General features: G+C 37.3%; 1 protein-coding gene across 1 annotated transcript; it reads right to left on the bottom strand.

Moving 5' to 3' along the window:
* Positions 1-1,414: 1,414 nt before the first annotated feature.
* On the bottom strand, positions 1,415-10,975 carry alpi.2 (alkaline phosphatase, intestinal, tandem duplicate 2). Its single transcript, XM_072660098.1, has 11 exons — positions 10,888-10,975; positions 9,552-9,668; positions 7,798-7,913; positions 6,639-6,813; positions 6,307-6,479; positions 5,032-5,157; positions 4,771-4,840; positions 4,433-4,571; positions 2,994-3,184; positions 2,756-2,872; positions 1,415-1,692 (listed from the first exon to the last, which is right to left on the bottom strand). Exons 1-11 carry the CDS (start codon positions 10,973-10,975, stop codon positions 1,415-1,417), a joined length of 1,590 nt encoding a protein of 529 aa, XP_072516199.1.
* Between the last annotated feature and the right edge of the window lie 2,538 nt (positions 10,976-13,513).

Genomic DNA, 13,513 nt, shown 5'->3' with positions numbered 1-13,513 from the left:
TGACTTGATTTCGGTTAATCAGAATGGTAGACTGGTCTTGGACTTGATAAAGATAGTCTCATTCAGTATTCAGTAAATACATAAATAACAAATAAGGCATTACACACTGACCGTGTAGTAACTAAATATAGTCATTCAGTTACATTCTGTAACTATGGAAAAAGAAGTCATAGGCTTGGAATGTACACTAGATGTCCAAATATTTGTGGACACCCCTACTAATGAATGCATTCAGCTACTTTAAGTAGCACCCATGTGCAAATGCGCACACGCAGCTTGTCTAGTCTCTGTGGAGAAGTACTGCCAAAAGAATAGGACTCTCTGGAGCAGATTAACATCTTATGGTTCACCACATGGAATGATGGTTGTTGCTCCATTCAATACTTTTGGGTGGAGTTAGGGAGATGTTAGGGAATGCTGTGGGGTGGTGATCATCCAACATCCTGACTGCGGTAATGCTCTTGTCGCTAAATGCAATCAAATGCTCACAGCAAAGCTCTATAATCTAGAAGGCCTTCCCTAGACAATAGAGAAAGTTACTCCAACAAAAGCAGTTCAAGGATTTTTTATTTTTATTTTGGAAGAAAGAATAAAAGAGCAGGTGTCCCAATAATTTTGTCCATTTATTAAACCATTTATGTCCAAAAAAACGAAGCAACATAAAGCATGCTTTTCCACTTTACTGCTGAGCAATGGCGGTATTCAACCTCTACATTTAACCCACCTGTGACAGTGAAACACACACACACACACAAACACACACACACACTAATGATTAGAGTGAGGAGAATGGTCCCGAGCCCACTTCTCTAGCCTTTAGGCCACAGCTGATTTCAGAGCACTTGCTCGGATTTGTCTAAAAGGGGGGAGGGGGGTGCTCCTTCATTGTCCTAAAGATCTACCCCCCCTGAAAGGATCAGATCCAACATACCTGGCTAAAATTTTTTGAAGCTCCTGAAGGTCCGGCGAAGATCTGTGGTAGATCATTAGGACAGTAATGTACAAAAATAAACCTGAGTGAACATCTGACCCATTAGTATTTTATTTTTATTTACAATCATTTAATTTACAAACATTTAATTTATAAACATTTGATTTTTTACTTCATAATACAAACAGTTAATAATTATAAACAAGATCAGTACATTTCCAGAGTAATTAAGTGGCTTAAACCATTCCCAGGTGGTTGCTAAGGTATCCCAGATGGATGCTATGGTGTTTTTATGTTGTTCCATATGGTTGCCATGTTGTTGCTGAGCAGTTGCTAAGGTATCCCAGATAGTTAATAGACGTTTGTTGCACGGCTGGTTCAGTGCTGCTAACTAGTTACTATGCCATGTCCAGTGGTTGATAGGGTGTTGCTAGGTGGCTGTTATGCTGCTTAATGTGGTTGCCATGTGGATGTTGATAGGTGTTAGACAAGGTTAACAAAGGTCAGCAGGGCCAGCAGCAGCATCCCGACACTGAACTGGATGGATGCAGTGTGGTTCGGCTCGGGAGCTGGTTCCAGATCACAGTTGCTGTAAGGCTCAATGCAACCGGCGTAGGCCATGGCGTGGGCGATGTAGCTCTGCTCCTGCACCCCGTGGAAGAGGTGGGACATCGGACCCTTGGCGAAAATAGCCACATCCTCAGAACCGTGAGTCTCAGACGAGAGAGGAACAGCGGACTGCTGTTTGTAATTGGTCGCACCTGAGAGAGAGTGAGAGAGAGAGAGAAGAGGATGGAGGAGAGAGAGAAGTAGAAGGAAAGGATGGAGAAGAGAAAGGAAAGAGGGACGGTGAAGAGAAGAGATAGTGGGTAGAGGAGAGCGTGGACAGAATGGAAACAGGATGGAGACAAGAGAGTGGGTGGAGGCAAAAGGGGATAGGGACGAAAGAGGGGTTGGGTGGGGAGGTACGGATGGAGAAGAGAGCGAGTGGTTGGAAGAGAGGGGATAGGAATAAGAGAGAATAAAGAAAAGCGGATGGAGAAGAGAGAGTGGGTGGAGATGAGGGATAAAGAAGAAAGGGAGGGTGGAGAATAAAAAAGAGGACAGAGAAGAAAGGATGGAGAACCGGTGGGTGAAGAGAGAAAAGAATGGATGGACAAGATAAAAGGAGGGATTGGAAGAGAGTGGGTGGAGATAATAAAGGATGGAGAAACAAGAGCGTGAGTGGAGGAGAGGGGATAGGGAAGAGACAGTGGGTAGGTGGAGGTAAGGGGTTAAGGAAGAGAGAGGGTGGAGATGAGAAAAGAGGATGAAAAAGAGAGAGCGGGTGGAGGTGAGAGGGGATATAGAAGAGAGAGAAGAATGGATGGACAAGCGAAAAAGGGATGTGAAGTGAGAGGGTGGAGATAATAAAGGATGGAGAAGTAAGAAAGTGAGTGGAGGCACAAGGGGATAGGGAAGAAAGGACGGAGAAGAGAGTGAGTGGGTGGAGGAGAGGGGATAGGGAAGGGAGAGAGGGTGGGTGGAGGTGAGGGGGGTTAAGGAAGAGAGGGGGTGGAGAAGAAAGGATGGAGAAGAAAGGATGGAGAACCGAGAGAGTGGGGAAGAGTAAGGAAGAGGTAAGTGATAGGAAAAGCAGTGCTGTCTAAAACCAGGCTGAGTGTTTATTGTATTTCTAACTGTTAACAGTCGGCTATGGTAACCTGCATTGCCAAATATTGCCACAAGATGGCGCATAACATTTACAAAATCTACAGTATCTCTCATATCTGAGTATTAGTAGTTTTTTTTAATAACTGCTGCAGTAAAATCACTTCAACTTACTCGTAATATTAATATTAATGTCTGGCCGCGTGCCGTTGACAATCGCAAATCCTGGGCCGTTCCCATAAAGAGCCGTGGTGGAGTGCTTGTTATCTGATCCAATCTTAGTGGACATTCCTGCAGGATGAAGAAATAAAGAAGGACAGTCCAGATTAGTGCTGATACCAACATAACCTCAGCATCGTCTCACTGCTCCTGGTCCTTTCAGATGACTGAAATGTAGGATTCTGTTGCCCACCTAGTACTGGATTGCCCCTTGGAGAGTTGGAGCCGAAGGAAAAGACATGAGAGTGGTCAGCAGTGACCACAGACATGGTGTCCAGTTCGCTGGTCAGCTGGGCCGCCCGGGCAATGGCCCTGTCGAACTCCACGGCCTCATACAGGGCTCTCTTGGCTTCGCTCGCATGGTGGCCGTGATCTATTCTACCACTTGCAGTGGAGAAAACACACAGATGATAATTAACATGCTGGCCATGGCTTATGTTATTAATTATGGCCATAAACACTGCTGGAATCACTGATTTCCAGAGGCAGCAGTTCTGTGTAAAATGAGCTTAATCCAAAGCTTGACCTGTGAACCCTGACCTAACCCAGGTCTCAGGTTTTTAAATAAAATACATTATGTTAAATCTGACCCTAAACCTAATCTTAGCCCTGTTGATCAATATAATCAATATATTGCTGCTGTCCAATGAAAACCACTTAGCTCCATTTTTGTGTTTTAAGTTTTCTCTATGGTTTGAATCCTGTAGCTGCTTCTGTCCACTATGTAGATAATTCTGAAGGGATGGACCAATAGAAATGCTCCAAATTAGCCAGAATAAACATTTATTTACTTTGACTTCCATTCAAAGCTAAGGACATTTTTCCCTTATCCTGTGAAGTTTTTCTTCATTGGACAGCGACAATGTCTAAACATTTATTGATAATAATGTAAATAAGACAATCAAATATCCATGCTGTAAATGTATTCATACATACAATTTCTAATATTTAGATGCTCCTGAAGGTCTTCATTACCTGAATCAGCTGGATATATATATATATATATATATATATATATAATATGTTAGGTTTAAATGTCCATATGTTTAAATATTTTTAAAAAAGACTTTAATGGGATGTCCTAACTTTATCACATGACTGTAAATGGTTACATTTTATATATGTTTTACATACTTTTGTCACATGATACTATTGACAAAACAACAAATCACAAATTGTATTGTAATAGTAATAATAATAGGAATATATTATTATTATATTATATTATATTATTCACATATATATATATATATTCATACATTGTTATATATATATATATATATATATATATATATATATATATATATATATAATTATTATTATTATTATTATACAATGGTTTATTATTATTATACAATATGGTTTTGATGGTAGATGCTGTACTGTAACGTCAGCTGTGGTAAGAGCTATGAGCTAAGAGCATGGTGAGATCTTCAGGTAGCGTGGTGAGATGCAGGATTGTTGGAGATCTCTTAACACATTTGATGCTGTTGGACTGAAATTGCTAGAACGGCCTGGCCATGTTACCGGGGTGTCCAAACTTTTGCAAAAGACTGTACTTTACTGTTTTAGATAGAATAACAAAAACAGCTGACGTGTAATTTTAACTGGAGCTCAGCTCAGTGTTTATACTTATCTTCTACGAAGAGGTAGAATCCTTTGGGGTTTTTGCTGAGGATCTTTATGGCTTTCTCCACCATCTCTGTCAGGGAAGGGTCAGTGTCTGGGTTTCGGTCCAACTCATAGCGAGTGTCCAGCGGCTCAAACAGGCCTGACCACACATAAAACACACAGGTTTGGAACACTGACAAATCTTGAATATAAATAAATAAATAAATGAGCATATTCAAAATTACATAACTTTACCTGCTCTGATATGAATTTCTAATATTAAAATGTAGTAAAAGTAAAAGTTCTGAACAAAATTGATGGGAAAAATCACTGGAGTAAAAAAATGAGCACTACATTACCTATTAAATAGTCTGTGTTCTTCTCATCTATGGCGTTGAGCTGAGCTTTGTTCCACACGTATTTGGCATTCTGCGAACAGGTGGTTTAAGGACGTTACTGGAATTTTGAAGGGCTCATAAAGGACCCCTGATCAGGGTGAGGTCTAAAAGTCTAGGTCTTTAAAGACTGTGGGTAAAACTCTGTGAACGGCCATAAAATAATAAAAATGTGGACAATCTTTAGATTATTACAGAACTACATAAAAAAACCACAGAGCTTACATTTTTGTTTTTGAGCCACTCCTCAATGAGGTTGGTCTTGTCCAGTCTGTCTCCAGTGCTTGAGGGGTATTCAGGGTCAACGGTTTCTTTGGGAAGCATGTACTGCCTCCCGCCACCTAAAATAACCTACAACAACGATACAGACAATATTTCTACTTACGAAAAGACAAAAGTATAAAAATGTAATAATTATTATTTTATTGAAATCCTTCTGGTTGCCTTCTGAAATTCTGTCTGTTTTGTCAGATCTTTAGTCAAAGTTCATTTGCAGATAATCGATTTAGGTTTAGTTAGCCATTGTGGATTTCTCTTAACGTCACTGAATGATCTCAAGTTAACGTCACTTTTGTAAATGCTTTTATGTCAATGTCACTTTTGTGAATGATCCCAAAATAACGTCAAAATAATGTCACTTTTGTGAATGATTCCAAGTTAACGTCACTTTTGTGAATGATCCCAAGTTAACCCCACTTTTTTGAAGGGTCTCAGGTTAATGTCACTTTTGTAAATGCTCTTATGTCAATGTCACTTTTGTGTATGATCCCAAGTTAACGTCACTTTTGTGAATGATCACAAAATAACGTCAAAATAACGTCACTTTTGTGAATGATCCAAAGTTAACGTCACTTTTGTGAAGGGTCTCAGGTTAACATCACTTTTGTGGATGATCCCAAAATAACGTCAAAATAACGTCACTTGTGAATGATCCAAAGTTAACGCCACTTTTGTGAAGGGTCTTATTTCAATGTCACTTTTGTGAATCATCCAAAGTTAACGCCACTTTTGTGAATGATCCAAAGTTAATGTCACTTTAGTGAATGATCCCAAAATAACGTCAAAATAACGTCACTTTTGTGAATGATCCAAAGTTAACGTCACTTTTGTGAATGATCCAAAGTTAACGTCACTTTTGTGAAGGGTCTCAGGTTAACATCACTTTTGTGGATGATCCCAAAATAACGTCAAAGTAACGTCACTTGTGAATGATCCAAAGTTAACGCCACTTTTGTGAAGGGTCTTATTTCAATGTCACTTTTGTGAATCATCCAAAGTTAACACCACTTTTGTGAATGATCTAAAGTTAATGTCACTTTAGTGAATGATCCCAAAATAACGTCAAAATAACGTCACTTTTGTGAATGATCCCAAGTTAATGTCACTTTTTTGAAGGGTCTCAAGTTAACGTCACTTTTTGAAGGGTCTCAGGTTCACGTCACTTGTGTGAAGGGTCTTACACCATTAAAATGTTAATGTAGGCACTTTGACTCATCTTACATGTATGTCGGTGTTGTGGACAAGTTGGTAAGCAATGTCTCTGCAGCCTCCAGACACTGCATCAGCCGGCAGGTGAACATCACTGTACCAGTTCCTATCAGATGAGTGAGCGTAGTTTCCCGCTGGAGAGGCGTGCTGGACTCTAGTGGTCGTTACAATACCCACGGACTTTCCTGGAATACATGTACATAAAGAGCCCATTAATCTGATATGCTTCATAACAAGTTAATGAGCATAATGTCTTGCTTCATTAATATTTAAAAAAATAAAAATCAGTAATCTTGAGAACAATCCTGCGTGATTCTCTCTGAGCCCACGTGATGGCGCTGTACCTGCAGCTCTGGCCCGGTGGAGGACAGAATAGACCTCATTGCCCTTTTCTGTGCTACACTGTGAGCGTCGGGACGTCGCACTGAGTCCCAAAGTGCCATAGGTTGCCTTCACTCCACACAGATACGCCGTTGCCGTACCAGCGCTGTCCGGCATTTGCTGGTCCACATTATAGGTCTGCAAAGCAATGGGGACAAAATAAAAGAAACATCAGTAAAATGAGGAACAGTATATGTGAGACATCCATCAGTTCTTCAGTCTAATAGACAGAACGTACACATTTGTTGCAGAGTACTTAATGAATAATTCATAGCGGGTACTAAGTATTAGATACTTAATAACTCATACTGGATACCAAATCATTTATAGAAGATATTAAATAATTTATAGATGATACTGAGTAATTTACGCTAGATTAGAGTAACTTACTAGTACTAGATGAACAATTCACAGTAGTAACTGAATAATTCATAGTGGATACAGAATGAACCATAGTAGTTACTAGATAATTCATAGTGAATACAGAATGAGTCATAGTAGTAACTGAATAATTCATAGTGGATACAGAATGATTTATAGTAGTAACTGAATAATTCATAGTGGACACAGAGTGATTTATAGTAGTAACTGAATAATTCAGAGTGGACACAAAATGAATCATAGTAGGTACTGAATAATTCATAGTGGATACAGAATGATTTATAGTAGTAACTGAATAATTAATAGTGGATACAGAATGATTCATAGTAGTTACTAATTAATTCATGGTGGATACAAAATAATTCACTGTTATTTCTGAATAATTAATAGAGGATACTGAATGATTCAAAGTAGTTAATGATAATTCAGGTATTCGCAGTAATTTAATAATTCAGCTAATTAATTAATACCATGTAATAAATAATTCATAGCAGTTAATGAATAATTCATGACCTCCTTTCCTGATCAAAATTCGATTTAAAAGTTAACATTAGCTTAGATTATTTTTTTTAATTGGCTATTGTTTTCTCTACATATCTGTCATTTATTCTATGAATTTTTTCTTTGTTTTAAATTAATAAATTGTGAATAAATAATATTAAATAAATAAATTGTAATTAAATAATATTTTATTTTCTAATATTTTGTGTCCCCAAAAATCTGCCAAACAGCGTACAGCACCTTGGATAAAGCCAGGTTCGGGAACGTGTCCATGGTTAGCACAGTCTCTTCTCCGGGATTTCCGGCCAGTTGCCCTTTAAGAATCCGTGCAGCCGTCACAGTGCTGATGCCCATGCCTAAAAGATTGAGTTGCACAATCGTACATCATAAAGATACTGTCGTTTATTGGCTGTAATGGAGCAGCTTGTGCAGAGCAAACATCATAAAAAGATTACAAAGGACTGTAAAAGTAATTACACGATACATAAAAGTAATGGACTCTAATCACACATAATCACTCTTTAATCAAATGCAAGCGTGTGCTCCAACAGACATGTCCAAAAGTATTCAGACACCTCTTCTAGTGCGATGTTCAGCTACTTTAAGGTGCACCCGTTGCTGAAACAGGTGTTCCCACACAGCTTCTTCATTAACATCACCATGCCCAAAGCCAAGTGTGTGCTAGAGAGGCACAAAGACCCCCAGCATTGGGCTATGGCTATCTAATACTGCTAAAATATGTTTTGAGTTATGGACCACCAGAACTCATCATCATTATCAGCTTGACCGCACTGATGCTCTCATGTGGCTAAATGCAATCAAATCTGCCTCACCACAGTGTTCCAACATCTAGTCTAAAGCCTTTCCAGAAGATTAGAATCTGATACTGCAGCAAAGGGAGACAAACCCTACTGTTAAAATCCTTGATTTCAGAAGAAACACTGGAGGAGCAGTTGTCCAAATACTTTTGGACATGTAATATAATAGCATATTCTATGAATGCTTTTGTGTTGTAAAAATATAAGAAGAGATTTATTAATAAATGTTGACAGATATTGGATTGTGTACACACACAGACCTGCAATCATGCATTTACACACTGCTGTACAAGCTCACTGCACATGCTAGATTAATGAGTGACGCTTTGTTCTGCACATCTAATCTAGTGGTGTTAACTGCTGAGCTGATAGCAAGAGTGTGTGTGGAGTGTGATGAGTGATCAGTGATCAGTCTGACGATGCAGCTGAGAATACTGTGTGTTTATGTCTGTGAAAAGGCTGAACTGCAGAACACACGTGACTTTATGTTTATTTGGGTTTATTCTAATGTTATATAGAGTTTTACAGGTAGACGCTCTCACTGACCACTGACTTTATGATTATTTGGGTCTATTCTAATGTTATATGGAGTTAATTACAGGTAGACACTCTCACTGACCACTAACTTTATGTTTATTTGGGTTTATTCTAATGTTATATAAAGTTAATTACAGGTAGACACTCTCACTGACCACTGACTTTATGTTTATTTGGGTTTATTCTAATGTTATATAAAGTTAATTACAGGTAGACGCTCTCACTGACCACTGACTTTATGTTTATTTGGGTTTATTCTAATGTTATATAGAGTTAATTACAGGTAGACACTCACACTGACCACTGACTTTATGTTTATTTGGGTTTATTCTAATGTTATATAAAGTTAATTACAGGTAGACGCTCTCACTGACCACTGACCTTATGTTTATTTGGGTTTATTCTAATGTTATATAGAGTTCTAAACCATTTTTTTCTAAAAACTTTGCAATGCTTTCATATAGCTGTAATTAGAATTTAACACAGACCACATTGTGCTCTATATAAAGAGGCAAATAAAAAAGAGCAATAAATTAAATTTGTTGATATTGATTTTCAAGCTTTTTTTTAATGATTTTCAGGATTTGAGCCAAAATGATTGAATTCAAACAACAGACAATTACAATAAGCAATACCCACCATCTCCGAGGAAGAGGATGAGGTTATTGGCTCGGTGGGCGTTGCGTTTCAGGGACAGCGCCGTAATCAGAGCCTCTTTTCCTTTCAGATTCCAAAACACTGGGTTCTGTTCCTCCACTACACACCAAAAAACAACAGAGCTTCACTGACTCTTCCCCCCTTAATGAATAATCCACAGCGGATACTGAATAATCCATAGTGGATACTGAATAATCCATAGTGGATACTGTTGAATTTGTAGTAGTTACTGCTGAATTTATTGTACATATTGAATTAGTCATAGTCGATACTAAAAGATCATAGCGGTTACTAAATAATTTATTGTGAATAATGAATAATTCATAGTTGGCATTTAATAGTTGTAGAAACTGCATAATTTATATATATATATATATATATATATATATATATATATATATATATATATATATACTGTGTAATTGATTCTAAAAACAAAACAAGCTAAGTATATAATAAATACTTTATAGTAATTCATAGTTGATACTGAATAATTGCCTATATTTTGTCACTGTCATGCTGGTTTTTATCTTTGCTGTTTTCTTTTTTTTTAATAATGTAAATCTGGCAGCAATTCTTTACATTCTGTCAGAACGTCATGATGGACCAATAGAAAAATTACTAAATAGCAAAATATTATTACAAAATGACATAAATTTACATTTACATTGACTTCCATTGACATTTAAGAAGGTTACATCCCCGGTAAAGTGACAATATATACCATCACTATCCAATGAAAACAATGAATTACAGCTCTGTAAAAAATTAAGACACCACACAAATTTGGATCTCTACGTGTATGCCAGCCATTTTATTCCAGGCATTTCATCAAACAAAAATGAGTTAGCTGAATTTGCAGACTTTGAATGGCATTAGGTCCCAACAGCACTGTATAAGACTAGTGGAGAGCCTGCCAAGACATAAGAGTTATGATTGGCAGTCAAGGTTTTTCCACCATAGTGATTTCTGATAGTTCAAATATTAGTACTGTTTTTAAATTTCAATAATAACTTCTTTGAATTTTATTTATTATAATAATTCTGTGCATTATTTGAGCAGTTTTATTTGCAGTTTTTGAACATTTCTGCAAATAAATGCTCTAAAAAGCAGTATTTGGATTTGGAATTTAGGGGAAAATGCTGTCCATGGTTTATGAAATCCAACACAAATGTTCATTTCCTTTAAACACAACTCCCATAAATAGTAAAACCAGAGAAACTGATAATGTAGGGTGATCCCTTGAATTTTTCCAGAGCTGTACATATGTAAATATGAGAATAACAATCATAAAAACAAGACGTAGCAGGAGACTTACCAGGGCCATTAGAGAAACAGCCGTTGATGAATGCATTAATAAAAAATAAAACTAGCAATCCAGTTCTGAGGGGGGTCTGTACAGCCATGATGTGAACACCTGTGCGCAACAAACACAGGTAACATCAGGAGCACAACACACACCTGTTTATAGCCATGCTTCAGATCAAAGGTCATTAGAGATTCTCTCAGAGAGGACACACCACATTATCACCCAGAACAAGGCTGTATTTATCACTCACACACAGCATTAATCACTTATTAATCACACACACACACAATGCAAATTTGCTTACACTGCAGTGCGATTTCAGAAAACGTCATTAAGCACTGAAATGACCTCTCAGACTGAGTGTACCAGACACTAATAATTAACCATAGTAACTTTTGAGTTAGATTATGATACAGTACCATACTTTCACTATAGTACAGTTTCAGCTCTTTTAATTGAGTTAGATTATGATACAGTACCATACTTTCACTATAGTACAGTTTCAGCTCTTTTAATTGAGTTAGATTATGATACAGTACCATACTTTCACTATAGTACAGTTTCTGCTCTTTTAATTGAGTTAGATTATGATACAGTATCATACATTTACTATAGTACAGTTTCTGCTCTTTAATTGAGTTAGATTAGGATACAGTACCATACCTTCACTATAGTACAGTTTTTGCTCTTTTAATTAAATTAGATTATGGTACAGTACCATACTTTCACTATAGTATAGTTTCTGCTCTTTTAATTGAGTTAGATTATGGTACAGTACCATACTTTTACTATAGTACAGTTTCTGCTCTTCTAATTGAGTTTGAGTTAATTGATTATGATACAGTACCCCTACTTTTTGGTTTGTCCCTGTGAATAATATAATTGTGACTGCAGTAACAGCTTTGACTCTTCTAGGAACGCTTTACAATTTACACTAGGAACATTGCTGTAAAGAAGGTTTGATTGCATTTGATTGCATCATCAGTATCTGAGCTCAGGTATTGATGTTAAATGATTAGTTCTGCCACTTCAACAGAAGGTATTGTATTTAGCTCCACAGCCCAATGGTAGGGATCTTTGTACCCCTGTAGCCCACATTCGGCACTGGACATAATGACCTTAGGCTCAAGTTACTCCAAAGTGTGTTTACCAGCAATTGGTGCACCTTAAAATAGCTGAATTCACTTTTGGATATAAAGTGTAGAAGGCAGAGGCCTAGTGAAAAATGCCATAGATCAGTTCTATGAAAGATGGCCTCAAACTAATGTGAACTGAACTATTTATTAACTTAATTAATTAAACTTTATTACTGAGGAATGTACAATGAGTTAATTACTTGGCTGGGGATGAGAGGATGGGGCAGTATATCGATATGAAAGTCACTGATAAGAGTCTTCATATGGTTTAATTGCAAAAACTCCACCCAGAAATGAAACCAATGATCTATCAAACCATCATCCAACAGCTACATAAGCCACACAGGTCAGATCTCAGGGGACATCTTTGATATAGGTTGAGATAAAGTGATTGATAAGTGTGGGCTGTTTGCTATCTCATTGCTCACAGGATTTTTGAACAGAAATCTGCCACGACTCAAATTTGTAAAATACATCCTCAAAAAAAGTTCATCCTGCTTTTGTTGGAGTAACTGTCTCTACTGTCCAGAGAAGAAGACTTTTCATAGATTTTGGAGCATTGCTGTGAGGATTCGATTGCATTCAGTGATGAGAGCCTTAGTTAGGTTTGGATGTTGGATAATCACTACCTTACCTCATCACCAACTCCCCACCTCATCCCAAAAGAATTGGATGGAGCACCATCCATCATTCCAGAGAACACAGTTCCACTGCTCCACAGCTCAAAGCGTTAGGCATATGCTCCTGTTTATCTGCACCAGAGAGTCCTATTCCATTGGCAGTACAGGGACAAGACAAGCTATGTGTGTGTGTGTGTGTGTGTGTGTGTGTGTGTTTGTGTGTGTATGTATATGTATGTGTGTGTGTGTGTATGTGTGTGCGCATTTGCACATCTGTCTCAGCATTGGGTGCAACTTAAAGTAGCTGGGTGCATTTATTAGAAGGTGTGAAGGGTTAGAAGGGAGCCTAAACCTTTGCACAGTACAATGTGTATAGTATAATATATATTAATATATAAATAACTTTATTATACAGTATATAGCACTTATAAAGTTATAAAAGCATCTGGCGTTAAGACCAGTTTTATCAGAAGCTATATCTGCAATATAGAAGCTTTATGTAATCAGAAAAGGCATTTATTTATGATGTAATGCACATTACTTGCATTCAGAATGTACACACATTCAAATTACTTTGTTAGAAAATCCTATAAATCATTTGCATAAAAAGGACATTCATGTTACAGTAAGTAACATGAAAAAAGTACAGTAAGGCAATAATGAATGTAAATAAACCTTAAAAATTCAATACATCGTCTTTCATAAACTATAAACTCTGCTACCGTCAAGGTCAACATCCACACATATGATAATCATAAAACATCATGTAAAACTGTCATATTTCTAATAAACTTTCTGCATAAAACCTGTTATGAAACATCAATGGTTCTGGGAAGGTCTTACAATAGATTGCTGTAAGAATTGAATTGTATTCGGCCC

This window comes from Salminus brasiliensis, chromosome 17, assembly GCF_030463535.1.
Source record: "Salminus brasiliensis chromosome 17, fSalBra1.hap2, whole genome shotgun sequence".
Lineage (NCBI taxonomy): Eukaryota > Metazoa > Chordata > Actinopteri > Characiformes > Bryconidae > Salminus > Salminus brasiliensis.
Note: the sequence above shows the minus strand (reverse complement) of the source record. Positions and strands in the feature narration are given on the sequence as shown.

What these genes read in the sequence shown, in the direction of transcription:
- alpi.2 (XM_072660098.1), bottom strand. Translation starts at nt 10,975, where the DNA reads ATGGCTGTACAGACCCCCCTCAGAACTGGATTGCTAGTTTTATTTTTT. An exon ending in AAGGGGCAATCCAGTACTAG is followed by an intron (nt 2,873 to 2,993) that starts GTGGGCAACAGA and finishes TTCATCCTGCAG; the next exon opens with GAATGTCCACTAAGATTGGA. An exon ending in CATTAATATTAATATTACGA is followed by an intron (nt 1,693 to 2,755) that starts GTAAGTTGAAGT and finishes ACTCTCTCTCAG; the next exon opens with GTGCGACCAATTACAAACAG.